A 27,109-nucleotide genomic window follows, 5' to 3' on the forward strand; every position below is an offset into this window, starting at 1 on the left:
CTAACTTCTAAACATTGTAGAGAGCTGTCTCCCCCCCGTCCCCTCCTCTCTAGAGTCGATGCTCACGCAGATTGCCATGTCTTAGACACTGAAGCTTCAGTGTTTAGCCAGCTCTGCATCGGTCTGTAAACCTTTCTGTGTTCTAACCTCTCTCCATTTTTCAAAAGCATCTCCAATATTGATCCTAGTTTGAGCACGTTTCTGCTCGTGGAGCTTATTAGAAACATGCAGAGGCTTTTTAGGTCGGGTACAATCACTTCTATCTGAACCAGTTCTCTTTCCCGCTTCCATCGCTGCAACACCTGTTGGTTTGACCTGATAACTGGTCTCATATCTGGCAAATCGAGGGGCATCCAAAATGGCCGTGTGGGGGTGCCTTAAAAGCGCCTACCTTCTCTGGTCCAAACAAATCCAGAGCATTCAGGACCAGAATCTAAAGTTAGAAGGAGGACATACTGGCTGCTGCATTGTTGTCAGAGAAGCCAGCACTTCAACATAGCATGTTTCCTTAATGTCTGATCATATAGTAAGCTCACTTTATCATTTAGATCAGTAGAAATCTTACTAATTGGACCTTTAAGTCCTGCATTAAAAATGTTTCTACATCAGGAAAACACACTTTAATGTTCCTCATCCATACAGAATCTCCCCTGGCTGCTTTTTACCCTCACGATGACCTCCATTAAAAATTCCAGGTTAATGCTAATTAAATTAAATATGTTACAAATAGATCAGACACAATTGGATCATCAGTAACGGGTAAAAATAAACCCACACCAGATGGATAATAATCAAGCTCCAGTGACCTACATAAAAATCTCATTGACAACAAGAGGAGGTCAGCTTGGTTAACAATTGATTTTCACGCTGGTTGTATTCGATAATTAATGAGGCAGCATTGATCTGTGGTTTTTGGGAGGGCTGGTTTTTGGTGTTACAGACCAGCGGATCATTTAATAAGAACTCCCAGCTGTTCTGTTTTACAGGAACAGGAAGTAAGGTCGAAGGTCGAGTCTATTGTGGAGTTACATAATTAACACTTTTTTTCCATGTTCTGTTGCCAGGGGTCTGGATTTTAATACGAGAGGTGTTATGGTTTTGATAAGTAGTATGCAAAGTATTGACCAATCACATATCAGCATGCAGGAGAAACAACAAGCCGCCATAGTGATGTCCAGGCTCCCATCAGGGTCACTCTGAGGACTAATTCATCACTATAAACGAAGTGCATAGAACATTTTATCTGCCTGAAGCTGAGTCAGGAAACTAAATTAGCATTTAGATTTCCCGACTTCCTTGAATGCATCAGACATGATCGATCCGACCTCTTTTGAACAAATATTTAAAAAGTTGATTTCTTCTCCTTTTGCTTTCAACAAATCTGCATCATGACGTCATTCCTTTGGCAACATTAAGACCCCTTAATGAAGGGGACATCAAGGCAGCTTTATTTCTAGAGCACGTTTCAGCAACAAGGAGATTCAAAGTGCTTCACACAAGACATCAAAAGCCTCACGACAAAGGGCAGAAAAACACGTTAGAACAGGACTTTTAAAAAATTATTAAAACAAACCTAAATCCACTTCACCATGTTCCTTTAACACTAATGTGTCTCTAGTCCGTCTACAATGATGAGAAAAGTCCATCCTCTCCTCTTCAAGCTTCCAGAGAGGGGGCGTGGTCAGACACAGCTCATTTACATTTAAAGGTACAGACACAGAAACAGCCTGTTCTGAGCAGGGCTGAAACAGAGGGGTTTATAGACATGATCAAATACAGGATCAGAGTGGATTTAGAACAAGAAACTTCACACACATGTTTTGAGGAGCTCTGAGACTTATTTAAACTGGTTGAAGAGGAGGAGAATATGTGACCTTTAAATATCAAAGAGAGGAAAGAATAAAAGCAGCTTGAGTTACAATTTAATATCTTTAAATGTAATGGTTTAATGAAAGACAGCTGTAAACAGGTGAGTCTCCAACCTTTGAATTAAAAGAACAGAGCGTTTCAGAACACCTGCAGTTTTCTGGGAGTTTTTTGGGTTTTTAATTTGAGGTTTGTTTTTGATTCTTGAGATTTTCTTTGTCTCTGTGTAGCTCCTCATCTGTTCTCCTGGCTCACTCTGCCCTCTAGTGGTCACACCTGAACATTACAGAAGGTCGCCTTTGCTTTTAGAAACATTCAAAGTCTTTGTTTTGATTCCTGAACGGTGTGCGAACATTTCCTATTTTTAAATATACAAGCACATAAACACATTCATTAGCAGTTTGACAGCCTCTTTTCACAGATTATGACATTTTCAGTTTGACTCCTCAACATGTGATCGGAGGTCAAAGTCGTAGTGAGCGGAGGTTTAAGAGGAGGAAGTGTGTCAGTGTTTGTGTGGATGGAGCCTCCTCCTGCCTATTGTCATTGATACTCAGCCTCTTTTTAATCGTTTTTTTAATCCACACAGTGTCTGTCATCTGTGTAATCTCTGCTCCCCCTAATCTCAACTCTGACCCAGAATCATCTTCTGGATCTGATGATGTCACTCCTTAAAAAACACACAAAGAAAAACACGTTGACTTCTGAGTGTAATTTATGGATCCATGTGTCAAAATGTTCAAATCGCTTCATGCTTGACTGACATTTTCAAGTATTCTATATTGGGATCTGTATTAAAGGACTAATCTGTAAAATGTGTTGTGACTGAATTGATAAAGTAACCTTACAAAATCATCATTATATGAACTGACCTTTGTGGTAAAATTGAACACAGAAAAAGGCAGAATATTCACATTAGGCCCGGTGTCCACCTACCGTTTTTTCATTTCCAAATTTGGGTCGGATACAGCGACCTAAGAAAAACGTTTTCCTGCTTTTTTTTCTTACTTCATTCTGGTGTGTGTCTTTCTGTCAGTGTGTAGTTCAGAGCCGGAGAACATCCAGGCGGTGCCTCACAACGTCAGCAGCCTGCTGGTGACGTGGGAGCGGCCCCGGGCGGTGTACGACGCCAGCATCGAGAAATACTCTGTGAGCTACGGACTCGCCGACGCAGAAAACAGCGACCCCTCCATATACCTGACCGACGGAGACCAGGATGTGGTGAGAAAATGTTTACTGAGGGAATAAATCCACTGAGAAGTAGGAACATTTGATAATAGACGTCTATTAGACAGCTTGGAGCTGTCCCCTGCTGGCCTAAAAAAAGAATGCAAGAGATGTTCTTATTGTTATAGAGTTTATGTTGTGATCTCAAGGCTGACGTCTTTCTCTCTCCCTCCACCAGGGGGCGATACTCGATGACCTCATAGCTAACAGCAGCTACGTGGTCCAGGTGGTGGCGGTCTGCAACAACGGGCTGTACGGACGTGTGAGTGACCTGCTGACGGTCCTCATGCCCGACCCCGGTAAGAGCGACCGTGCCCGAGACTGAGCGAGATGAACTGTTTAATCTGTTTAAACTGTTTAATCTGTTTAATCTGTTTAATCCTGTTTCATAATTTATGATATTTTACAGTTTAAATGAATTTAGATTTGATTCGAAAGAGAAAGAAAAGATTTATGGAATCCTTTTACTGACAGGGATTAAAAATGAAAGAAGAAACATGTGACATGAAGATAGAGTGAAGTAGAATGTTTGACTCAAACTCAGAACCTACTCAATCTTTTTAAAGCACATACTGACACACAATGTAATCATTTTAAATTAACTATGCTAAATAATGTAATCGTGCCATTGAGGTGTACTATATGAAAGGTGCTTTTTTAATGGAGGCACATTTAGTACTTTTCTGCGCTGTCAAATGATTAACTTTTCTGAAATTTAACTGATTTATCGTGATTAATCACATTAATCACATTTGAATTTCCATTATTTCACATTTCAAAATAAAAATTGTTGGGTTCTTATTTTGAATTCTTGTCTTTAGCTGAGAGTACTTTACTTGCTGTGTGCTTTTATTTTGAAATACAGTAAGGCCTAGCTTACCACAAACACTGGAATCAGAAGGAAACTGCTAGTCTAGCTGAAATAAACCATCATTGACAAGGTTCACCGTCTTATTTTACGGGAAAGATTTCTGAAAGGGTTTTATTTATTAATTTAAGTTTTAGAAACATTTCCATCCTCCCCTCGACCATAAGAGAGAAACATATTATTGATGTTGTATCAATGATATATATTTGATCCTCTTTAACACACTCACCACCCTCCCTTCTCTTCACTCTGGTTTTATAGTTTTGTGTTTTGTGAGGATGTGTTGTTTGACTCGTTGTCGTCGTCTATTCTTCTGTGGTTTTTTTCTTTTTCACTGCTTCATGCGTTTCTCTGTGTACTCTTTCTCAAGTCCAAAGTCCACAAGTTTTCATTACGTGCCGTCTTGTTTCCTTCCGCCTCTCAAAGTAAGAGAAATGTCTGCATGTGTGCACCAGCATTTTTTTCATGTAACACTGGCCTTCAGTGGTAACCATAGTAACCTTGTATCTTCACCTGAACATCATATTTAATAAACAAATGTGTTCTGTTGCAAAAGAACTGAAAATCCCCTGCATCCTATTTCAGTGTCCGCTTGCATGAACGGGTCAAATTCTGCAACATGTTGGCGGTCTACTTCACAGTTTAATTTGTTTTGTTTGTAGCATCATGTATGCTAAGCTAACATTGTGAAAAATTGTGCAACTGTTCCTTTTATTCCACAATAGTTCTATGTTAAATTAACAAATACAAGATCGCATAGTGTCGGATAAAAAAGTACTTCTTTTTTTTCTTTGTGCTGATAAAGGTCACTTTGTTAGCTTATCGCTTAGATAGCTTCCAAACCTTTTTAATCTGGGTCCTATTTTCAGATATTTTGGTGTAATCGACTTACAGGTATGACATGTTTTGCGCCCGTAGAGAAAATCTCAGCCTGTCAGTGGCAAAGAATTTCTTTTTTTTAGTGATGTATTTGGTTTACTACGATTGCCCCAAAGGGATTACATGGCAGACATAAAAGCCCCTTGATCGCATCAACTGATGCAATATATTTGTGCAATTTTGTACCCATATAGATGCTGACTTATTTTTAAAAAGGGCCCAGGTTTAAAAAGAAAAGTAGCTGAGCTTAATTTGAATATTTCCAACTTATATTGAATCAAATAGTCTGAAATACAGAAAAACATTTAGTCGTTTGAGAGCTGTGAAATGTTTGATATTTGACTTAAATAGTTTGTCACACATTTTAAGTTTCTGTTGATCAACTAATAATTTGTACGCTAAATTGGTGTCTCCGTAATTTACATTAATTTTTAATGAAAAATATAAAAGTCTTACACGCTTCTTGCGTTGTTGTGCACAAACCCTGAGTCATCCACCTCATTCCCAGTTCATTAAACTTGTAAAAACCTCACCTCATGCTTCACAAACCAGTTTGATCTGGTGCTCCATGATGTGTGATTTACCTCAGACAGGTAAGAGCCACACTCCCTCCTGACCCTCTCCTGACCCCCCACCCCCATTCCTTCACCTGCCTGCTGTGTGCCGTCCGTCTGAGCTCCGTCGACACATGTGACCTGGCATTTGCAAATTACTCTTCTTTGTTTTAAGGAGTTTCCTGTAATCCCTCATAGATGACACTCAGGTGGAGTTTAAAGGAAGAACGTGCGACATGTTACTCATAAGTAAATCATAAATGAAGTCTATCCTGTGTAAATGTGTCTCTGAGTCATAACTGTCTACAATGAGTGAGAAGCTCGAGTCCTGCTGGCTGTGTTGTTGTGAGAGCCGTGTTTACATGGACGGGACGGCCGGCTCCTCCCCTTGAGTATGAAAGCTGTTTTAGTCAAGAACTAGAGAAGAAGAACATACTCACTGATTATTTGGATGTCATGTAAGCTTTTTTTAGTAACGGTCTACGAGCTAACTAAAGAGCGCTCACGTTAGCATATGAACACAACAATGCAGGACACAGGCAGCAGCTCAAGTCTAGGACAATTTTGTGCGCTAAACTCCTTTGTCTGAACGCTAGTAGAGGGGGGTTGGAGGTGTGTCTCTGGAGGAGAGCGGAGGCTTCAGTATGGAGGAGGTGTGGCCAAACAGCAGTTTGTTTTGGATTCATGCTGGTGCTCAAGGGCGACACCTACTGGATCAAAAAGTTGCACATTCTTCCTTTAAATACTTAAAAATTTAAAGATAATCCAACAGGAAAGATCCAGAGTTTTTGAAAGATTTTGTTAGTAGGCTTGGTATGTTTTTTAAAGGGAAACATAAAAAAGAAAATTGTTTACTTGCAAATGCTGATTGATCAAGTTTGTGTGTGTGCGCTCTCTTGTCTTCTGGGGAGAAAAGATGCATGACGATCTAAACGTGTCTGATGTGTTGCATGATTTAGACTCTGTGTTCACTATTAAAAATTCTTTAAGCTTGAGGTGTTGTGTGTGTTCAACCTCTCCCTCATTCCATTTCATCTCTTTCTCATTTCACACATTTACATCCAGAGTGCCTCGTTTTTATTATTCAGCTTCAGATTTCAGTTGTTTGATGAAGTTTTATGTGACACAACTTAACAGATGAATTATCTTTAAGTTTCTCATGAACATTAAGAAACAGCGTCCCAGACAGTTTTTACTCCCCCTGGTCTTCTCTTCAACCTGTTTTTACCCTTTTTATCGCTTAAGAAACGTACATCAACATGAACTAGTTTGACATTTTGTAGGAGCTTTATTTTTTGTTTATTCTTGTTTGGTGTGACTAATGGAGAAATCTGTGCCCTTTTTTTCCAGACAAATTTCAAGATCCAGATTCAGATGAATTTAACATTGAGGTAAGGATGCCTTTTAGGAACACATTTAAATGAAGCTGTATTTATTATCCGTCTAACTATATGTTGTGCATCATCCTCTGATCAGGCCTTTTATTAAGATTTAAAAATTTGACTTGATTAAAAAAAACTAAAACTTGGTGTTAAACTTTTTGTGTTGTTTCAACTTTAAGAAAACAACTTCTCAAAGCCGACTGATTTGTTGAATCTGAGTGTGTAAACTTTTCTCTCTCCAACAGGACAACTACGAACCCAATGTGTCCTGGAATGAACCGGTCCAAACTGACGACTACGATCTGGTTTTGATTCCCACAAACCCAACCAGGACTACGACTCCTCGACCGGCCTTTTTACCTCCACCTGGTGTCAAAACAACAACAGCAGAGCCCGGTCAGAGAAAAACCAGTACTGACGCACCTCCCTCTGCCCGATCCACCCAGTACGGTCAAGTTTTAAGCAACTCTGAAAAGACAACCAGGCGCAGTACCTCCACTTCACCACCAGAGGTCACTGTTTCACATAGAAATAAAGGGAGCGTCTTCAGTGGCATTGCTCCCTTTTATTCTACAACTACACCTGGTGCAACAACTACCGATGGTGGTCCTAAAAAGCCCAAAGTTGGAGTCAGTACGACTTCTGTTACGTTGACAAGCACAAAGACAAAAGGTGGTAAAAGTATTTCTTCGTACAGCACCACCACGACAACGCTAAGATCTCGTACCAGCGACACGAGCAGAACAACAACACCGCCCTTCATCCAACCAAACACCAATCGAGGCCTTGTAAACACGGATTCAAGAACTCCTGTTTCACCTGGTTCGACCCCTGTGCCTTCCTCCTCGGGTGGAGCCGCTCGACGTAGGACAACAACTCCCAGCATGCCTCGTTTTACGTCTTCAACCACTTCTGTGAGGTTGGGTGGTGTTCTCTTGAAGACCACGCAGCCAATGTCCAACGGTGAGAGCCCCACTGTCCTCCCCTTCTCCTCCTCCTCCTCTGCCTCCTCCCCCCTGTGTGACACCGCGGACCCCTCCTCCACCTGCCCGCATGACCCTCCCTCCTCGTCCTGGCCTCTGTCATCTGCTTCTGCATCGGACTCCCAGCATGCAACGCTTCCTAGCAAAGACCTGGCTTCTCCTCCTTCAACCCTCACTGCCTCCACCTTGCCCCGCCTCCTCCCCCCCTCACTCCCCCTGTCTGGTATGGAGACTCGCCACGTCTCCCCCGTCGGTGTCGGGTTTGACAATAACAATAGCGATGGTGATTTGTTGTCTGGGTCTTCGTCGTTCTCTTCAGGTGATCCCTCAGTGTTTAGCGACACCCCTCCTCTACAAACGGCGCCCGATCCTTCTGGTGTCACCCTCGCCGAACCCTCAGAATCCTCCTGGGATTTGCTACTGTCAGGGGTCTCTCTCTCTCTCACCCCTACCCTACAACCGTCATTTCTCCTCTCTAGTGACTTCACCCCGCCGGGAACAACTCCAGGTTTATCCCTCTCTTTCTCTGCTGGGTTTGAGGACTCGAGGTACGCCACGGGGAGCACGATAGAGTCGTTTCTCCCTGAGGTCAGTGGTGAAGGGTTTCCGTTAGCTAGCGACGTGGAAGCCATGTGCGCCTGTTCTCTGGAGCCATCTTCCTCGTGGTTGCATGCCTCCTCTCATGCCCCCCTTCCCTCTTCCGCCTGGGACTCTGCTAGCTTAGAGCTTTACTCTAGCGTGGCCTTCCCGCCTCTGGCGCCCTCTGGTGTTGGTGTAGACGACCTTCTTCAGTCTCTGTCTGTGGCGGGTTCTGACTCTCCGTCCTTAGATCAGCCTCTCATTCCCCATAGCGCTATCTCGCCCTCACCCTCCTCTTCACTCTCCCATAGTGACCTCCCCGTTTCTGTTACAGCGTCTGGTGTCAGGGATCCCTTGTTCTCGGCATCAGACAGGAGTCCTGTCCTTCAAATCGCTGCCCTCCCTTCCTCACCCACAGACTCCCCCTTCACCCCGACCCCTGAAGGACAGGCATTAGATGCTAGCAGCAGCGCCTCAGGATCGGCCCTGTTCCCAGACTCCCAGGAGGGCGTAGATCAGGAGTGGGACAGGGTTCAAACCTCAGCGTCTGGAGAGAGCGTGTCCCCTTATTCTACCAAAGTCACAAGCACCACATCCTCGACTACCGCCTCCGAGTCCGGTCAGTCCCCTGATGATTTGGATGACCGCTCCTCAGCGTTTTATTTTGAGAGCGAGAGTGGTAGTGCCAGCACCTCGGAGGTAGCAGGCACATCTTCGCCGAACATCCCTGCGGTAACCTCTGCTCCGCCCTGGTTGCTGGGCGGGGAGGAGGAGAGCGGCTCAGGACAGGGCGAGAGCCTGTACGACAACGAGACGTCGTCAGACTTCAGTCTCTCCGAGCGCACAGAGAGAGAATCAGAGGAAGAGGAGCCAGTCGCAGGTAAAAACGCCGTCCGTGTGGGGAAAAAAAAAACTCGAAATGCCGAGGGATCAGGAAGAGTTCTGGATGTCTAACACACCATCTGTCAACATTTCATCTTTTCCATTTTTATCTGGGAACGCCAAAGAGAGAGAGAGTTCATGCATGCAGGTCAAACGTCACTGATCAGGATCCGATAACCTCGATGAACGAGCAATCCCCATCTTCATCTTCATTTCAGTCGCATTAGTTTTAATACAAAACTTCCATCCATACTTTAAAAGCACTTTTTATTTATTTTATGAGGTCATAAAGGGAGAAAACGATCCCAGCATGCATTCGGCGAGAATACTAATATTCTTTCCGCTTTCTTCTCTTTTAAACACACAGTATGTAAATCCCACAACCAGGGGGCTCTCAATCAAAACAATAACAAAAGATTATGTTAAGGCTGGGAGTAGCAGAGAGAACTCCCATGATTCCCCACCAGCCTCGACGTCATCTAAATAGAACCCCGATTAGAGGAACCTTTTTAGCTCCTGATTCAGAAGTTACTCTCCCAGCACAGGGGGGGCTTTGACGTTGGTGTACGTTGATTGGTCGAACACAAGAACAAATCCAGCACCACCAACCGCCATTTTTATATCCAACTGTAAACGTTAGCCTAAAACAGTAAATAAGAACATGGAAGAAATGCAGACGGACAAATGGAGCGATGGAGCGTCTAGGCATTATTGAGTGATGTTGCTCTAGAAACTGCTGGCCGACTTGTGTCACTATAAGGGTCATATCAGTTGTCAACATGGCGATGAGAATGCAGACAGTGTAGTTCTCAGGGAACTCCTGAGTGGAAAGTTCCTCTCTAAAAGGTTCCCAAACCTGTTCGGCCCTCAAACACTGATTATCACTGCAAATTATAGCAGCAGTCATTTTTATCGTCTTTATTTTGATTCAGGAAACGTGATGCAAAATGGAGGCCGGGCATCAGAGGCTCCCAAAAATCCTGTGACTAGATATCAAAATGTTCAAGAAGAATGGGGAATGACATGCAGGAAAGGACCCATAGGTCGGATTCAAACCCGCCCACTTGGAGGACCGCTTCCTCCGTGTATGTGGCTTGCACCAACCACCTGGTTACTGTCGCCTCCCTTCCCTAAACTCTCACCAGAATAAATATGAGAAAAGCTTACATTCAACCTTCCTGACATAAACCACATAGCTGTCTTTAGGACGAAACTGCAGAGGTTGGAAATAATAAATAAGCTTTTACTCTGCAAACAAGGTGTTTGAACCGCCTGCTTCTAATGCAAAATGCTGCTAAACTAAACGTTTTATTCTACCTAGGTCCCAAATATAACAAAACTGCTTTTATTATTTACCTTTGCATCAATTAAATCATTTCGACTCAGCAACCAATTTCTCCAAGAGAGCATCATAAAACTCTTGGTTGTCTTTAACTACTTCCTGTGAAATCCTCAGTGTAGATTTCTGTCTTACCTGTTGTTACCTGTCATGACCACCAGAGGGCAGCAGAGGTCTTTAAAGCTGCACCATGTGAAGTCTGAGGAAGAATTGTAAATCTCCACTAAATGACACAACTGATGAAACCTTCAACCAAAGAAAAAAATATGTTTAAGCTTTCAGAAGAATCCGTATAAAATAAACAACTTTACAAAACCAGATTAGAGATAGAACTGGTCCTGCTGGGACGGTTTGAAAGGAACATATTGGATTTTTTTTTTTTTGCATTTTAAACCATATTAACAACAAATCATCTAAAGAGCACAAGCCATTTTCTAACATGCATCTTTTCTGTTTTGGGAATCAAAGAGGAGAATTAGAATAATATGTAGATTTAGTTGTAGGTAGCATTAATCCTCACGTTAGTCTGTAGTCCTCATTCATTCTTTCTTTAATTTTGAGTCGACGTGAATTCATCTTCCAGAGACTGGAAACTTGCTGCAGACAGATCATCAGGGTGACAAAAGCTGCTTTCAAGTTGTTTTCCAAAACATGTCTGAGTTTCACGAGCATTAGAGGCAGAGAATATTTTCCTTGTCTGGTTTTTGTTTTTGGTTTTTAATGTGTTTGGTCTTGAGGTTTGTTCAGACTCGATGAAAAGGTGGTGACGGACCAAGTTTTCTTCTCTAGCGAGAGTCACATGTAGGATGTTCATAATTAAATCTGCCATTTCAGGGAGCTAATTTGACTCGTCGAGTGTCCTGAATTGATGTTTAAATCTGAATGAGTTGGTACATCTCATTTCAAGACTCTCAACAGGTCGATGTTTCTTGCTGTTTTCATACCACATCACACATTTAACCTGACCCACACTGCAGCGACGTGGCATGGCGCGTGGTATATCTGGACAATGTTTTTTTACATTCTATCCAAAGTTTGCTGGCCTGCTTTGTGGTAAAGGTAACAGGAGGTTACATTTCGCTTCACTTCAGCTCTGAATACTTTGCTTTCAGCAAGTCTTGGTGTTCAGAGCAAATTTTGAAAGTATAAAAGTTTGTAAAACGGTTTCTGTGTGCAGTGGGACAAAGCCTGAAAGTCTTTCACTGAAGCTGCAAAACATCTCTCTGCAGCAACTCTCAAGTCTTTTAAAGGCGATTCTTTATCCGAATCAGGGGTTCGTTCTCTCTCTCTCTCTGTGTGTGTGCGTCTCCTCATCCGTGCCCCTGACATGGTGACAGCCAGATGTACAGTAACACAACTCCATCTTTTAATTTCTGCTCCTTTCAATGGGAACTTTGAGGAGTTCTGAGTCCTTCAATCTCATCAGATTTCCTTTGACTCACTTTGTCTCTTCAGTCTTTGCACCAAAACACAAGTAACCTTTTCCATCTTCTGTCGGGGTCTTTTCTACTTCTTCTTCTTCTTCTTCACTGCCCATTATCATCGCCTGTGTGTGCCTGTGTTTGTGTTTGTGTGTGCAGGATGGATGATTGTGTGAATGGGTTTCATTCAAAGTAGAAGAGCACAACAGGCCTTTAGTGAACTAGTCACCTTGGCCTTTCATGACTCCGTTTTTTGCAGAAGAGGTAAGTTGTGACAAACCGGCTCCCAGTCAAGGTGAATCCATACCAGTGTTTTCCTCACTGGTTATGGCGCCATAAAGGGAGGATTCAGGTAAGGGAGGTCAGGTTCAGCCGTCACTTTTTTTTTCCCACTTATTCAAAGTCACAATTAAGCTGCTGGATGCTTTTATTTGTTTTGGGTGTTTCTCTCTAGTGGTTTCTGCGGAGCCTTTGAGTGCGCTGAGTTTGAGTCGTAGGCGGTGTGTGTGTGTGTGTGTGTGTGTGTGTGTGAATGTGAATGCTGGTGCATCATGTTTGAGTGACGGGCCGGAGTAGCTTTTAGAGACGTGGAAATATCGGGAGTTTTTCAGTTCTGCAAAAAAGAGGCCATGCTGCTCTGGAGGCAGAAATTAGTTACATCCCGTGTTTTCATTATCAGACAAATATTTTTATGCTTTTAGGAGGACTTCAATGGAAACTGTGAGGAAACATTTCTTTCCACGACATAAATGCATGTTTTCCACGCTGACTTTGGTTTCAAAACCAGAGGCTTCTTGTATCCAGCCTTCAGGGAACATTTGTGAAAATGCTTTAAACATCATACTGCAGGGTGCATCAGTGTAATGTTACTTTAGTGTATCTCTTGTTCTGCATGGCTGAGGTTGAGGTTGAACATTTCTGCAGCCACAGCAGCTCATCCTTTTTCAAACACGGTGACATGAAAAACCTCCGGGACACAGCAGCTTCTTCCCTTTCTTTATTTATGTCCCTTTTTTTTTAACCTCTCCAGACGCCAGCAACAGCAGCCACGAGTCCAGAGTCGGGTCGATCAGGGAGCGAGAGAGGAAGGCTGTGGTTCCTCTGGCCGTCATCTCAACCCTCACCGTCCTCGGCCTCGTCGTCCTCATCGGCATCCTCATCTACTGGAGGTCAGTCCTGAACGTTCATTTATTTATATACTAGTTTGGCCTCAGAGTGTTGTAGTCAATACCACAGTAACAGAGACCGAGACATTTAGGAATCGAGACCAAGTAAATATGCTTTCCATTCCGAGACGAGACCGAGACCTTCAAAAAGTGGTCTTGAGACCAAGACCGATTATGAGGGAAGAAGAAATCCACTCCTTTCTGATGTCCGTCAGTCAACATTCAAACAGTTTTTTTCTTACTCAAAGAGTTGTAACTGAGGTTGAGAAAAAAGTACAGACATTTTAAAAAACGACCTGTGTTTCACAGGACAGGTAAGTGTGTTTCCAATGCAGAAGTTTGCCTGCAGTTTTTGGTAATTAAAAAAGAAAGGTGATCTGATATTTTGTGCCTCAGACTTCTATTTTTTATTCTGTATGAACATGTCATTTTTGAAGGAAAGGATTTCTCTCTTTTTGAACGAGTCGTTTGAAACCTTTTTATCCTTGGTGTGGAGTTAAAGGCTTGTGATTGTCAAAAGGAGAGCAGGCGTCACCTTTTCGGTCAGATCAATCCCTAAAATAATTTCTTTGTATCTCATATTTCTATTATTATTTAACTCCAATGTGTTTTTCATTAGGGAGAAAACACTTTTTATTGAAAGATATTCTTATGGGTGTGTCTTTATAAGAAAGGACAGGAGAGAGAGACAGGAAATGTGGGGAGGAGAGAGTGCGGGTTGACATGCAGCAAAGAGCCGAGGTCGGATTTGAGGACTATGAGTCGAGGACTATAGCCTCTGTGCACAAAATAATCACTAGGCTATCTTGCGCCCCTAGAGCTAGAGTTAGGGCTCGCATGTCTTTGGACTGTGGGAGGAAGTCAAGAGTACCTGGACAGAACCCACTCGGAATCCGAACATGCAAACTGTACGCATAAAGGCCCTGACCGATGTGGATTCGAACCAGAAACCTTTTCACTGTGAGGCAACCACGCTAACCACTGGACCACCGTGCAGCCTGAAATACAACTACGACTACGAGTAAAAAGTCTTCCCTAAAGTTTGGAAAGTCCTGCAACATCCAGGTTCTATCATTGATTTTTGTCTGGTGTGAATAATCTCTCTCACACACACACACACACACACACACACACACACACACACACACACACACACACACACACTGCATCTCAAACTGAAAGCTAACCCCCCTTCACCTCCTGCCTTTTAACCCTTTCATATATCACATCACATGGAGAGTAGACGACTCTCACATTCAACTTGGACATCAAATTTCCTCCAACACGTTGAGCTCGGTCTGGGTCTTAAAACGTAGTGTGTTGTTGTTTATTTATTTTTGTGTGTGTGTGTGTTTGCTCATCAGCAGCCCTTCCACAGACAATACCTCCGCTGTTGATGCGGATGCCTTCAAACTCTCAGAGCCACCACCCACCGCCGCTCGCTTTTGTCAGCGTCATTTTTGATTTCTCCCGGTCGACCTTGAGTGATGTTGTTCCTCACTTCTTCTTCTCTTAAGATTTAGAGCAAAACAAAAGTTTATTTTCTACTTCGAACATCTTTGGCTGAGGATTGAAGTGTGGGGGAGAAAAACTCTGCCTCCCACTCAGACGTTGAAATAACCAACTTGAAAACTCATGAAGGACACGCTGTAAACACTTTCAGTCCTATTTTTCACATTTCTCATCTTGCAGCGCCACAGGCTCGACATATTGTTCTTGTTTTGCGCCCTGCTTGTTTTTGTATCTCCAAGATTGAGCAGTGCTAAACCGGTAATAATCTGAGGAGGAAGGGGATTAATGCTCCTTGGAGGATGATGTACCTTGGCTGCGAGCGTCCAGAGAGGGCCGGGGGATAGAAAAGGACATCCGCCTGATTATGTCGGACAGAAGGAATCGTGTCAGCGTCTTGTAGGGCGAGCGGCAGGAGGCCAAACTACACTAATCCTGCCGCTGTTGTGTCCTTCCTCACCCCCCCCCCCCCCCCCCCCCCCTCTTGACAACATAGTGCTCATTTGGAAACCGCTGCTGTGCATTTGAGGTCAAGACGTTTGAGCGGATTGTGGTGACTTTACAAGTTTACAACAAGCTGAGAGATGAACAGCAAATTAGCAGGAAGCTAAGACGTTTTTAAAAGGCATCTCAATCAACCAATCAACTTTATTTGTAAAGCACTGAACACACAACACAGAGGTAGAAGAGAAGAGAAAATCAGAAGTGATGAAAGGATAACACTTTGTCCTCGATCTCTGCACAGACAGGTAGCCCTTTTCAGACGGCTTTTTTCACAAAACTGATGGATAAAAAAATTACATTTTTATTTTTCTGTAAATAATACATAAAAACAAGAGGGGGTAGGACCAGAAAAGTTTTTAACTTCTTCCGATCCCTTTTGAACATGAACTTTATTATTTGAGTTATTTATTTGTTGCTATGAATCCTGAGGATTCTGTTTGTTTTTTTTCCTTTTTTATTGCTTATACTTTTTTTTTTTTATGTATTATCTTAACATTTTCAAGGAATTGACTAAAATAAATACATAAAATTAAAAGCCAATAGGCAACAGTTGGTAGGATATATACAGGTCGTTCCCCAGCCTCGGGGCCCGGTCACCTTTAGTTTGAAGGTCGGCCTGAGGTATTGTAAGTAATGACCCTAATTTGGAGCTGACCCCCTACGAGCTTTAAAAGTGATCACAAGAGTTTCAAAATCAATCAACTGAGATCAGGAGTCAGGAGAATAACCGGAGCAGTCCTCATGAAATGATCTAGATATTTTGATCTGATATATGAATATATGAAGTGCATATTTGGAAATGGCTCGAGAAAACTTTATGTATCCCATAGGGCAGTTTGGGTTTACACTCTCCAAACACCATTCATACATTTACAAACCAACAGCAGACAGAAGTTTCTCAGAGACAATAAAGAGTCTGTATATTAACAGAGACAAGCGCTAGAAACCCAAATCTGTTCAGGAGTTAATGCTGAACAGACCGAGATTATCTTATTCAAAAAACAAATACTCATCACACTCAGAGAGAATGACGGTTTGTGTTTCTGTCTCTGTGATCCCTCAGAAACACGTCTTTAATCTCACAGCTCGACCCTTTCTGCCGCCGTGATAATCCCTGATGCCCATTTCTGGCCGAAACAACGCAAGTTCATCAGAGGTCATCTCATCCATTTAAAAACTTGTCAAGGATTAAAAGAACATCTTTTTTTCTTGTGTTTCCGGGAAGATTAACGTGTGTTCTCCCCCCCAAAAAAATCTGGGCCAATGCAGAGCGCCATGAAAACAAAAGCATCTTCTGCTCTTCAGCTGAGCCTCCGGTCTCTGCCAGGCTGAAATATGACATCAATGTAGATTATATAGAGTTTAACAAAAACTGACTCTATTAACTATGTCATCTGCATATGAAACATTTATTTATTTGTATTCCTCTCTTGGAGTTTAATCTGTTAACCCAAAACAAATCAGCTTGTTGGAAACTAACATAAACTTAACATAAAACCCTTTAACTAAATTAAAAGAAGAATGTGCGACATGTTACTCATAAATAAATCAAAAATCCAGTCTATCCTGTGTAAATGTCTCTGTGAGTCATTGAGTACAATGAGTGAGAAGCTCGAGTCCCCCTGGCTGTGTTGTTATTAGAGCCGTGTTTACGTGGACGGGACGGCCGGCTCCTCCCCTTGGGTATAAAAGCTGTTTTAGTCAAGGACTAGAGAGAAGAAGAAGAACATACTCACTGATTATTTAGTAAGTCAGAGTTTTTAGCTCACGTTCGTTCTTTGTCAATTTACATGCAATGTGAAGCTACAAGCTAACTAAAGAGCGCTAACATTAGCATGCTAACACAACAATGCAGGACACAGGTGATTGCAGCTTGACACAAGAACAATTTTTTCTGCTGCTTTTTTTTTTTACTCATCTGGAGGCCTCAGTATGGAGGAGATGTGGCCAAACTGCAGTTTGTTTTGGGTTCATGCTGGAGCTCAAGGGCGACATCTACTGGATCAAAAAGTCACACATTCTCTACTCTACGATTATGTTATGAAAGGGTCTTGCAGAATTTCATGTGACTACAATACCGTTCGAGAGAGGACAGTAGTAGTGGCGACCTGCAGAAGACACAACCCGTACAGGTGCGCTGGACACCTGAGATGCCTCTGACAGTTACAATCTTATCCCAGCTCTCGTTGAAGAACAGACAATCCATGTTGTCTGCGTCTCCCCTGTCTTCACCCAAACACGTTTTTTTAGCATTCCAAAAAAACAAATTTAACCGCCGGCTCTACCGCCTTCTCTGGGCACGATGATGTTAATAAGGTCCTGCAGTATGTGATGTGTAGTCTTTTAAAAATCTTTTTTAACATCAGATTTTATTCTTTTGTTTTTTACTTTTTCTTAAATGTCTTTATGTCTGCAGGGCGTGTTTTCAGACGGCTCACTTCTACATCGAGGACAGCTCTTCGCCCAGAGTCATTCAGGCTCTGTCCAACGCGGCATTAAACGACGGTAACACACACACACACACACACACACACACACACACACAGACTGACTTATAGCTCATTAGCACCCAGACAGAACATACATAAAGCTGTCCGTACTTTATCTTCTACTTATATATTCTTTAATGTTTGTTACGACTCAGTCACAGATACATTCAAACATCAACAGAAATAAAACATCTGTTTCCCTTTTTTCCCCAGACGAAGAAACCGCGTTCCCAGCGAAGGACTTTGTCAAACACGTAGCCGAGCTTCACGACACCGGCGGCTTTCAGCGGGAGTTTGAGGTACAAAGATCGATTTAGCACTAATATCTGATTCACTAAAATGAATCAGATATTTCTTTGCTGTTTTAAACCTGACTGCTGTGTGTTTGTTTTATGTGCACTCGTGTTATCCTGTTGTTGTCTGTATGCTGCATGGCGAGCTGTGATGATGTGACACGGGTACTTTGACAAAGTGCTGCGACTTTTCAAATCCTCGGATCATTTAACAGCCTTTCATTCTGATTTATAACATTTACTTAAATCAAAGCCAGCATTCATTTATGATGTGAGCAGCGTGTCAGGTATGAAAAGCAACAACCTCTGGTCTGGAAAAATGAAGCCCATGAGGAAGTGCAAAATCCTGCAGTTCATCGAGTGTCCACTAGAGGCTGACTGCAGGAACACCAGAAGTCACATACACACCACATCCAAAAAAGCCGTTTTTACAACATAAATTAACATGTTTACACCTTAATGTTTACACATTAATATAACACCTTTATAATACTGGTATCTAAATGCTGGCCTGGTGTGTTGGTTTAACAGCTGTGATTGGCTCAATGGCATTCAATCAATTGAATTTAGTATTTCATCAACGACTCACTCAGTAAAATGAGGGTGTGATGAAATCATGTTTAAGGGAAAGTGACATCCACCGGTATGACACGCCTGGTACCAAAAATATAATAATAAAAAAGTTAAATCTAGGATAAATCTGACATTCAAGTCAAACAAACCTGCAGATTTCTCTCGTTCCCCTCTGTGTTGGCAGAAGCATGAGCTGCTCTGTGGGATGAATCCCCTCAGAGTTTCTTGTTGTCTGTGTTGTCTTGTAATTTGTATTTTTGCACCCTTTGGTTGGCTGTTTCTTTCACGGAAACGTCTTGACTGCTGCCTGCTGCTTCCTCCCCCTCGTCATTAGATCCTGAAGGAGAGTTACGAGGTAAGACGCTCTCCTCAACATGAAGGCCGCTGCACTCGTAGCTCTGTGTGTTTTTTTTTTTTTTGTTCTGTGTTGTGATACAGAGTGTTTTATTTATTGTTGAAAGATGTGAATGTGTAAAGCATGGTTTATTTTTGACATATATGTTAAACAGTCGGCCCGTTCAAACCCTCCGTCAGCGTTCACTTCCTGGTTAACATTTACGTTTGAGAATCATGAATAAAAAATACTTCTTTTCATTTCATTATTAATGCGCATGTTGGACACTTTTATATACACCTGAGGTAAAACATGCTAGGTTGACTGAAAGTTAGACTGAGACAGCATTTCCAACATGGCGGCTGCTGCCGATGAGCCTCCAGAGCCCAATGCAGGAACAGATGGCTGACATCACCCAGGCTTCAAACACTAATATTTACAGTCTATTCAGATACACAGACCGAAGAACTTATCACTCACACATTATTAAACCCTCTGAATTGTTTTGATGTAATTAGTTCCCACCTTTTGTCATTGAGGGTTTTAAGCTTTATTCTGTGTGTAATGTGTATTGTAACGTTCAGAGCCAATTCTAGAGTTGGTTTGGGCCCTAGGCAAATATTAATTGGGGGCCCCTCCAATCACTATTATATCCAGTAGTGTTTTACGCTCTTCCTCTTTATTTTGTTTTACTCCCAGACAAAGAATTCATCTTCATTTTCCTTGAGTGATTTTCATTGACAAACTAGGTTTTCACAGGAGTAATACATGAGATGCTAAGCAGGGCAATGAGAGTGAGTGCTGTCAGAAAGAGCCCCATTTGGGGGGTTTCCTACTATTATTGCAAAATGGATGCATTTTGGGCGACTGCTTTGGTTAAAAATTGGCCCCAAGCAGTTGCCTGCCGCAGCACCTCTGGTAACGTTGTTAACGTTACGTGTGTGTGTGTGTGTGTGTGTGTGTGTGTGTGTGTGTGTGTGTGTGTGTCCAGGAGGTTCAGGCTTGCACCGTGGACATGGGCATGACGACCGACAGCTCCAACCATCCTGACAACAAAACCAAAAACAGATACAGCAACATCCTGGCCTGTGAGTACGACTCTGTGCAAGACAACTCTGTTTCTATGTTTCATAATCCCTGAGGCAGCTACGGGCCAAACACGCTCTTCGTTTACAATAAAACGAAAAGTAAAGTTATAGTCCGAGTTTTGATTTATTTTTCATGGTATTTTTCCTACCTGAGAGTGTAGGTTGGCTGTGTACAGGGGGGAACCCTGTTGTCCTTTAAGAGTCAGTTTTTTCTGCATTCATCTGATCAGGTGTTGTTCTGTGTTTGTGTCAGATGACCACAGCCGGGTGCGACTCTCGCTGCAGACCGACAAAGACGGGAAGACCAGGGACTACATCAACGCAAACTATGTGGACGTAAGGAACTCTTACTCGATCTAACCTGAATCTCGTTTGTCATGATCATTTTGCAGCTCTCGCAAAAGCGAGGCCTTCATTTTAGTTCCTGTGAGTCCAATCTTTCAAACACAGAGCGCAAACTTTTTAATTTCTATTCTCTGACACACGCTCCTCCATGAATCATTTTTGAACCTTTTCATTAGAAAAGGCTGTTGTTAGCGAGGACCTGCGTGGCTCTCTATTATACTTATCACAGCTCCATTCATTCCAGTGTTTTCATTGTGTGTGAAAAGCAGAGGCGACACAGTGACTGTCAGGGCCTCTCCGCAGAGCCCACACGGGTTATGAAGTTAGTCAAAAACACATTGAGGATCTCGGTGGCGCTCACACTTTGACGGCTTCCCGCTGTCAGTCATGTGAAGGTTATCAAACTATTAGAGCGACTGAATGCTGCCTTCTGCTGAGAGCACATGACACTTCATTTCCTGCGCTGCTCTGAAGGGGACCCTGCAGAGGTCTCTCTTTTCTGACTGACAGAAGTTAAATTTACAATCAGTGCTTCGCTTCAAAATCTGTTGTGTGAGTCCTTGAGCTCTGAAAAGTAGTCGAATGTGGATCGTCCTTCGTGAAAAAATGTAGCAAAAGCAAAGAAAGTCTTTTGACTTGAGCATTGTCTGATAACCAAAAGTATTTTTGTCCACTTTTACGTAGCTGAAGTTGGTAATTTTGACTGTTGCCATCTTAGTGTTTTGGCTCCAGAGGTGAAGGTGTTTGGACGAGATGGTGGAGCTGAAGAGGAGCGCCAGAACCAGCATAGTTTGCATGTTGAATCAGTCTCGATTTTAATGTTAGTACATAATGTCAGTACGACTAAAACGGGATTTTTTAAATACTAGTAACATTGTTCGCTCCAAGTTGAATTTCTTAAAGGGGACATATTCTGAAAAATCCACTTGTACAGTGTTTGTGAACATATATTTGGGTACCTGAGTGTCTACTGACCCACAAAATGTGAAATAAACCCATCCAGTCCTTTGTTTGTGGTCTGCATAAGTCTTACAACACAGAGGAAAATGCTCCGTTTCAAATTTGCTCTCCTTGTGATGTCACAGTGGGATTCTGGTAAAAAAAAATCCCCTCCCCTACCCTGGTATCTCCACCCAAGGACTCCACCCCCAGCCTAGAGCAAAACTTTTGCGCAAGGTCCGCCATTTTCATTCTCACTAGCGAAGGAGTGATGTCTACCGGGAAAACTCAGGGGGGGGCTCATCCGCTGCAACGAGAACTCTAGCCTCTGTACATGGAGCGCGCGACAAAACCGCTAGGCCATCGGCGCTCCTATTTTGGGGCTTTTTGCATTTTTATTTGATGATGAAGATGAGAGAGAGAGAGAGCAGGGAATGACATGTGAGAAAGGAGCAACAGGTCGGACTTGAACCTGGGCTGCCCGGTGGGAGGACTAAAGTACCTTTGTTTTTCATGTCTTTTCATCTTTCTGCAGCATTGAGCTTGAAGTGGTCTCTTTGGAAATCAGGGTCCAACTGGGATCAAATTCATATCTGGACATTTTCTCTAAACAAATATGTTTTTGTGCATTTTTTGAACATATAAAAAACGGGTCCAGCGGTTGTTTTAAAATGTCTTCTGTGTTATCCGTCAGGGTTTTAAGAAGCCACGGGCGTACATCGCTGCTCAGGGTCCTCTGAGGTCAAGCACAGCGGACTTCTGGAGGATGGTTTGGGAGCAGAATGTGTGCGTCATCGTCATGATCACAAACTTGGTGGAGAAAGGAAGAGTGAGTGACCGGATCTCTTCTGAACTTACATTTATATACATTTAATCATTTAACATCGTTAAATGATTAAATGAGCAATGTGTTAGATATCTAGTGAATTACATGATAAAGTGACCTTACTATATGATCATACGGCTTACTATATGATCAGACATTAAGGAAACATGCTATGTTGAAGTGCTGGCTTCTCTGACAACAATGCAGCAGCCAGTATGTCCTCCTTCTAACTTTAGATTCTGGTCCTGAATGCTCTGGATTTGTTTGGACCAGAGAAGGTAGGAGGTTTTAAGACACCCCCACACGGCCGTTTTGGACGCCCCTCGGTTTGCCAGATATGAGAGCAGTTATCAGGTCAACAGGTGTTGCAGCGATGGAAGCGGGCAAGAGAACTGGTTCAGATAGAAGTGATTGTACCCGACCTAAAAAGCCTCTGCATGTTTCTAATAAGCTCCACGAGCAGAAACGTGCTCAAACTAGGATCAATATTGGAGATGCTTTTGAAAAATGGAGAGAGGTTAGAACACAGAAATGTTTACAGACCGATGCAGAGCTGGCTAAACACTGAAGCGTCAGTGTCCACCACATGGAAACCTGCGTGAGCATCGACTCTAGAGAGGAGGGGGCGGGGGGAGACAGCTCTCTACAATGTTTAGAATTTGGACTGCAGTACCCATTTTAAACACTAGGTGTCAGAGTGACATACTGCTCCTTTATGTTAAATAGACTTTAATTTTTTTTATATTTTTCACTGATTTTTCCAATCATGTTCTTTACTATATCTTACAAAATGTCAATTTTTTCCAAATCTTTTAGTTATTTTGGAAAAAAAAATCGTTTTAGTACACAGAGCATTACATGGTAAATTATTTAGCTTGTTGAAAGAGTTACAGATGGTTTATTTTCCTCAACCTTTTTTTCTTCAGGCTTTGAATTATGTCTCATTATTATTTTCATAATTTTGATGTGATGGATGCGTCCTCAGAGGAAGTGTGATCAGTACTGGCCGGCCGAGGTGCAGGAGGAGTACGGCGGCTTCCTGGTGACGGTGAAGAGCAGCCAAACGCTCGCCTACTACACCCAGAGGACCTTCACCATCAGGAACACACACAGCAGAAAGGTCAGACATATGGGTTTATGTGTATGTGTCATCTATTCATTCACATGTGTTCACAAATGAACACATGTGGCTCTCCCGACCGATTCCAGAGGCAGTGAGTCGCTGCTGGAAGTTTTCTTTGATTACTCCTGTCGTGTCTTGTCCACCTGCAGAGCTCCCAGAAGGGGCGGAGCAACGAGAGGACGGTGATGCATTTCCATTACACCCAGTGGCCCGACATGGGCGTCCCAGAGTTCGCTCTGCCACTGCTCAGCTTCGTCCGCAAGTCGTCCAAAGCCAGGAAAGACGAGACGGGGGCGGTGGTGGTTCACTGCAGGTAACAGCTCATAAATGAGAGGAAAACATTGACTCGTTTTTTCCTCCACACCCTAACATTAATTCCTTGTTTTTCTTCTTCTCCTCTTTTGTTTCCGGGTAGCGCTGGTGTGGGCCGGACGGGCACATACATCGTCCTGGACAGCATGCTGAAGCAGATCAGAGACGAAGGGAACGTCAACATCACAGGCTTCCTCAAACACATCCGCACACAGAGGAACTACCTGGTTCAGACAGAGGTCAGACTATGTCCACACACTCACTCAGTTCTCATAAACATGACTTCATCATGGAAACAAGAATCGGTCTTCGGTGTAACCAACCACAGCCGTCCGTCTCCTCTTTGCAGGAACAGTATGTTTTTATCCACGATGCTCTGGTAGAAGCCATCTTGTCCGGGGACACAGAGGTGATGGGGGCTCACCTGCACAGGTACGTGGACGAGCTGCTGATCCCGGGGCCTGCAGGGAGGACACGTCTGGAGAAACAGTTCAAGGTGAACAGCTCAATCAGGCAGTGCTGTGCCAAGTCTTTCATGGATTTCTGTTTAAGATTCATTAGATTTAGGTGTTTTTTTCTCTTTCTTTTTTGTATTGTTTTATTTTCGCATCCCTTTTTCTGACCCCCAAGCTGCTGAATTGTTGCCAAAACAACGTTTGAAATGAGACCAGAAATTAAAAGCTAATGCAAAAAAAGTCAAGGGGGTTTCAGTGGAAACTGGGCTCGACTGTTTGTCTTGTAAGAAGATATATAAGGATTTAAAAGTACTTGTAATGTTGTAGTCACGACCACACTTACCGAGACCAAGACATACCCGAGACCAGAGTGCTACAAGACCGAGTAAAGACCAAGACCATAAATATCACGGAAAGTGGGCTTTTCACTCACTTAGACCATAACACCTGGAAGGTTGCGGCCGTAACCGGGTGATAATGATCAAACTATGAATGAATTGAAGTGATTGGTTCTTTTAGAGAGTCGTTTTCCTTCTAATCACAGTAATGATGGTGGTCTTGACAGGTCTTGATTTAAAATCCGGAGTTGGCCCAGTCTGAAACTGGGACTGGACCGAGTGAAAATGCTTTCCATTCCGAGATGAGTCTGAGACCTTCATCAAGTGGTCTCGAGACCAAGACTGATTTTGAGTAGCCTACTACGAGACTATTCTGACTTCAACATCAGAATTTGTTTTCTTTCAAATGAAGAATAAATATGGACAAGCTTCTGAGAAATAAAGAGTAGTATTTGAGATATCAAAAACCTAGTTGGATTAATGCAGATCATCCCTGACAGCACATCATCCAAAGTCCAAAGCAAACTTTTAATATATCCAGAACTCTGCTCTGCACGCCTTCTCATTCTGGACCACATCACCCTTGTTCTTCAAAATCTCCACTGCCTCTCGGTCCCTCACCTCATCCAATTAGAAATCTTTCTCTCTCCCCCCCCACAAAATTTACAGATGTTTGATGTTTTCCACAGCTGGTATGTCACCCTGGATTGAAGCCGAGCGATTTCTCTGCAGCTCTGCATGAATGCAACCGCAGCAGGAACAGAAACTGCTCCGTGATACCTGGTGAGTCCAACATGATGGTCGGTTAGCCTGATGCTAACTTGATGCTAACTATTGAATATGGATGTGCATCTTAAACAGCAGTTTGCTAACATAACAGCGAGAGAAGAGAAGGCACTCCTTAAATGACTCTGACACATGTTCTGGGTTATAAACTCTTCATTTCATCTGTTTTTTGTTTCTGAAGTCGAGAGGTCGAGAGTCAGATTGTCTACAACAGCAGGAGAAACATCAGACTACATAAACGCATCGTACATCACAGTGAGTACAAATGAGATTCTGTTCAGGTTTGACATCAATTCAAACTCGGGGATAGATTCAGGATGTTCAGCCCAGTTTGAATCAATACAAGAAGGGGGGGTCTCCAAGGAAAAAAGGTTGGGAACCCGTGGTTAAGAGGTGTGAAATGAATCATCCTCTTTATTCTCTATTTTGAAATCATCCCAGTCAGCAAGTGAAAAAACAAACAGGGCTCTCATGGACATTAAGCTAAGGGTTCTGTTTCTGCAGGGTTACAGGCAGAGCAGTGAGTTCATCATTACCCAGAACCCTTTGCCAGGCACCGTTAAGGACTTCTGGAGGATGATTTGGGACCACAACGCCCAGGTCATCGTGTCGCTGCCGGGCGGGGTGAGTAAAATAACATGATGTAAACTTGTATGTATGTCATAACAGTCAAGGGGTTAGCTTTGGGATTACTCAAATGTACCTTTATTAAACTGTGTTTTAAAAGTGATATATTAATAAAGTTTTACCTAATTACTTTTCAGACAGAGGAAGAGGAGGAGGAGAATGAGGGGGGGCAATGTGCCATTTGGCCTCGTAAAGGTCAGCCAATCAGCTATGAGATGTTCACTGTCACTCACAGAAGTGAGACTAACATCTGTCTGGCCAACGAGGACAATGTGGCGGTCCAGGAATACGTCCTGGAGGCTACACAGGTTGGTGTCACCTGAACATGTTTCACTTAACATAGAGAACAGATGATGATTTATAGCTGCAGGAGCTGGGGATCGAACCCCTGACCTTCCGGTTGAGAGACAAATGATTCTATCACTGAACCACAGCTGCCTCAAAATCTCTAAATGTAGAAGCTATAAGAGGCTTCCCTTGGAGTTTCTGTCGTCACTGACATCTACTCTCTTTCTTGTTTATTCGATAGGACGACTTCGTTCTGGAAGTGAAACACTATCGCACCCCCCACTGGCCAAACCCAGACAGCCCCATCAGCAACACCTTTGAGCTCCTCAACCTGGTGAAAGAGGAGAGCGCCACCAAGGACGGACCGACAGTGGTCCACGATGAGTATGACGTTCTCTGATTTTATCATGCAAATATATTTTTTAAGATTTCTCTGGCCTGATATTTCTCTTGTGTGAGGACATTTACCTGTGGGATTCAGGAAGTAATTTTGTTTTTGTTTTTCCAGCGTGGGCGGCGTTACGGCGGGAACATTTTGTGCTTTGTCGACTCTGACGCGCCAGCTTAAAGTGGAGGGTTTGGTCAACGTCTTCCAAGTTGCAAAGCTCACCAATCTCATGAGGCCGGGAATCTTCAGCGACATAGTAAGGCTTTGGTTTCTCTGTACGCTGATGATTATGTGTTCTCTATTACACAGCTGGTATGATGTAGCATTTATGCTTAAAGGTTAATTATGTCTAACATCAGTTTGGGAAAGCCCTGTGACTGACTGGTGATCAGTCCAGGGTGTAACCCCGCCTCTCGCCCAATGACAGCTGGAATCAGCTCCAGCCAATCTGGATGCGGGAACAGCCATAGAGATAATGGATGCATGGGCACATAAGTACAGCGTATATAACAACTATACAGGATAGGGCTCAACAACAGCATAGGGATTCAGTAAATGCATGGTAGATTGCAAAATGTTGAGCGCAACTGGCCTTTATATTTTGTCTTTGCCTTCTTCTTACCGCCACCTACTGGACTGGTGGTGTAGTGCAGATACTTTTAATGCTTCACCATACTTCGGCCTGATTTGAATAAACTTCCTGGGACTTCAGGCCACTGTGGAAAAGCGGACAACAATGGGTCACA

At 43.0% G+C, this 27,109-nt stretch overlaps 1 protein-coding gene across 4 annotated transcripts in view; it reads left to right on the forward strand.

Annotated features, from left to right (window-relative positions):
• Window positions 1-27,109, forward strand: part of ptprz1a (protein tyrosine phosphatase receptor type Z1a) — a 75,682-nt gene that overhangs the window by 47,125 nt on the left and 1,448 nt on the right. The window contains exons 9-30 of one of the 4 annotated variants that reach the window (XM_065956837.1): window positions 2,903-3,087; window positions 3,272-3,392; window positions 6,745-6,785; window positions 7,022-7,739; window positions 8,673-9,218; window positions 13,011-13,149; window positions 17,576-17,664; window positions 17,862-17,947; window positions 18,849-18,869; window positions 19,840-19,936; window positions 20,190-20,272; window positions 21,915-22,049; window positions 23,032-23,166; window positions 23,319-23,482; window positions 23,585-23,720; window positions 23,831-23,977; window positions 24,964-25,057; window positions 25,242-25,315; window positions 25,565-25,684; window positions 25,825-25,995; window positions 26,217-26,359; window positions 26,484-26,619. In XM_065956837.1, coding sequence (XP_065812909.1) covers window positions 2,903-3,087; window positions 3,272-3,392; window positions 6,745-6,785; window positions 7,022-7,739; window positions 8,673-9,218; window positions 13,011-13,149; window positions 17,576-17,664; window positions 17,862-17,947; window positions 18,849-18,869; window positions 19,840-19,936; window positions 20,190-20,272; window positions 21,915-22,049; window positions 23,032-23,166; window positions 23,319-23,482; window positions 23,585-23,720; window positions 23,831-23,977; window positions 24,964-25,057; window positions 25,242-25,315; window positions 25,565-25,684; window positions 25,825-25,995; window positions 26,217-26,359; window positions 26,484-26,619 — 3,581 coding nt within the window. Of the gene's footprint in view, window positions 1-2,902; window positions 3,088-3,271; window positions 3,393-6,744; window positions 6,786-7,021; window positions 9,219-13,010; window positions 13,150-17,575; window positions 17,665-17,861; window positions 17,948-18,848; window positions 18,870-19,839; window positions 19,937-20,189; window positions 20,273-21,914; window positions 22,050-23,031; window positions 23,167-23,318; window positions 23,483-23,584; window positions 23,721-23,830; window positions 23,978-24,963; window positions 25,058-25,241; window positions 25,316-25,564; window positions 25,685-25,824; window positions 25,996-26,216; window positions 26,360-26,483; window positions 26,620-27,109 lie in introns of all 4 variants that reach the window. The other 3 variants (XM_065956835.1, XM_029277554.2, XM_065956836.1) reach the window with 3 other exon arrangements.

This window comes from Labrus bergylta, chromosome 7 (genome assembly GCF_963930695.1).
Source record: "Labrus bergylta chromosome 7, fLabBer1.1, whole genome shotgun sequence".
Classification (NCBI taxonomy): domain Eukaryota; kingdom Metazoa; phylum Chordata; class Actinopteri; order Labriformes; family Labridae; genus Labrus; species Labrus bergylta.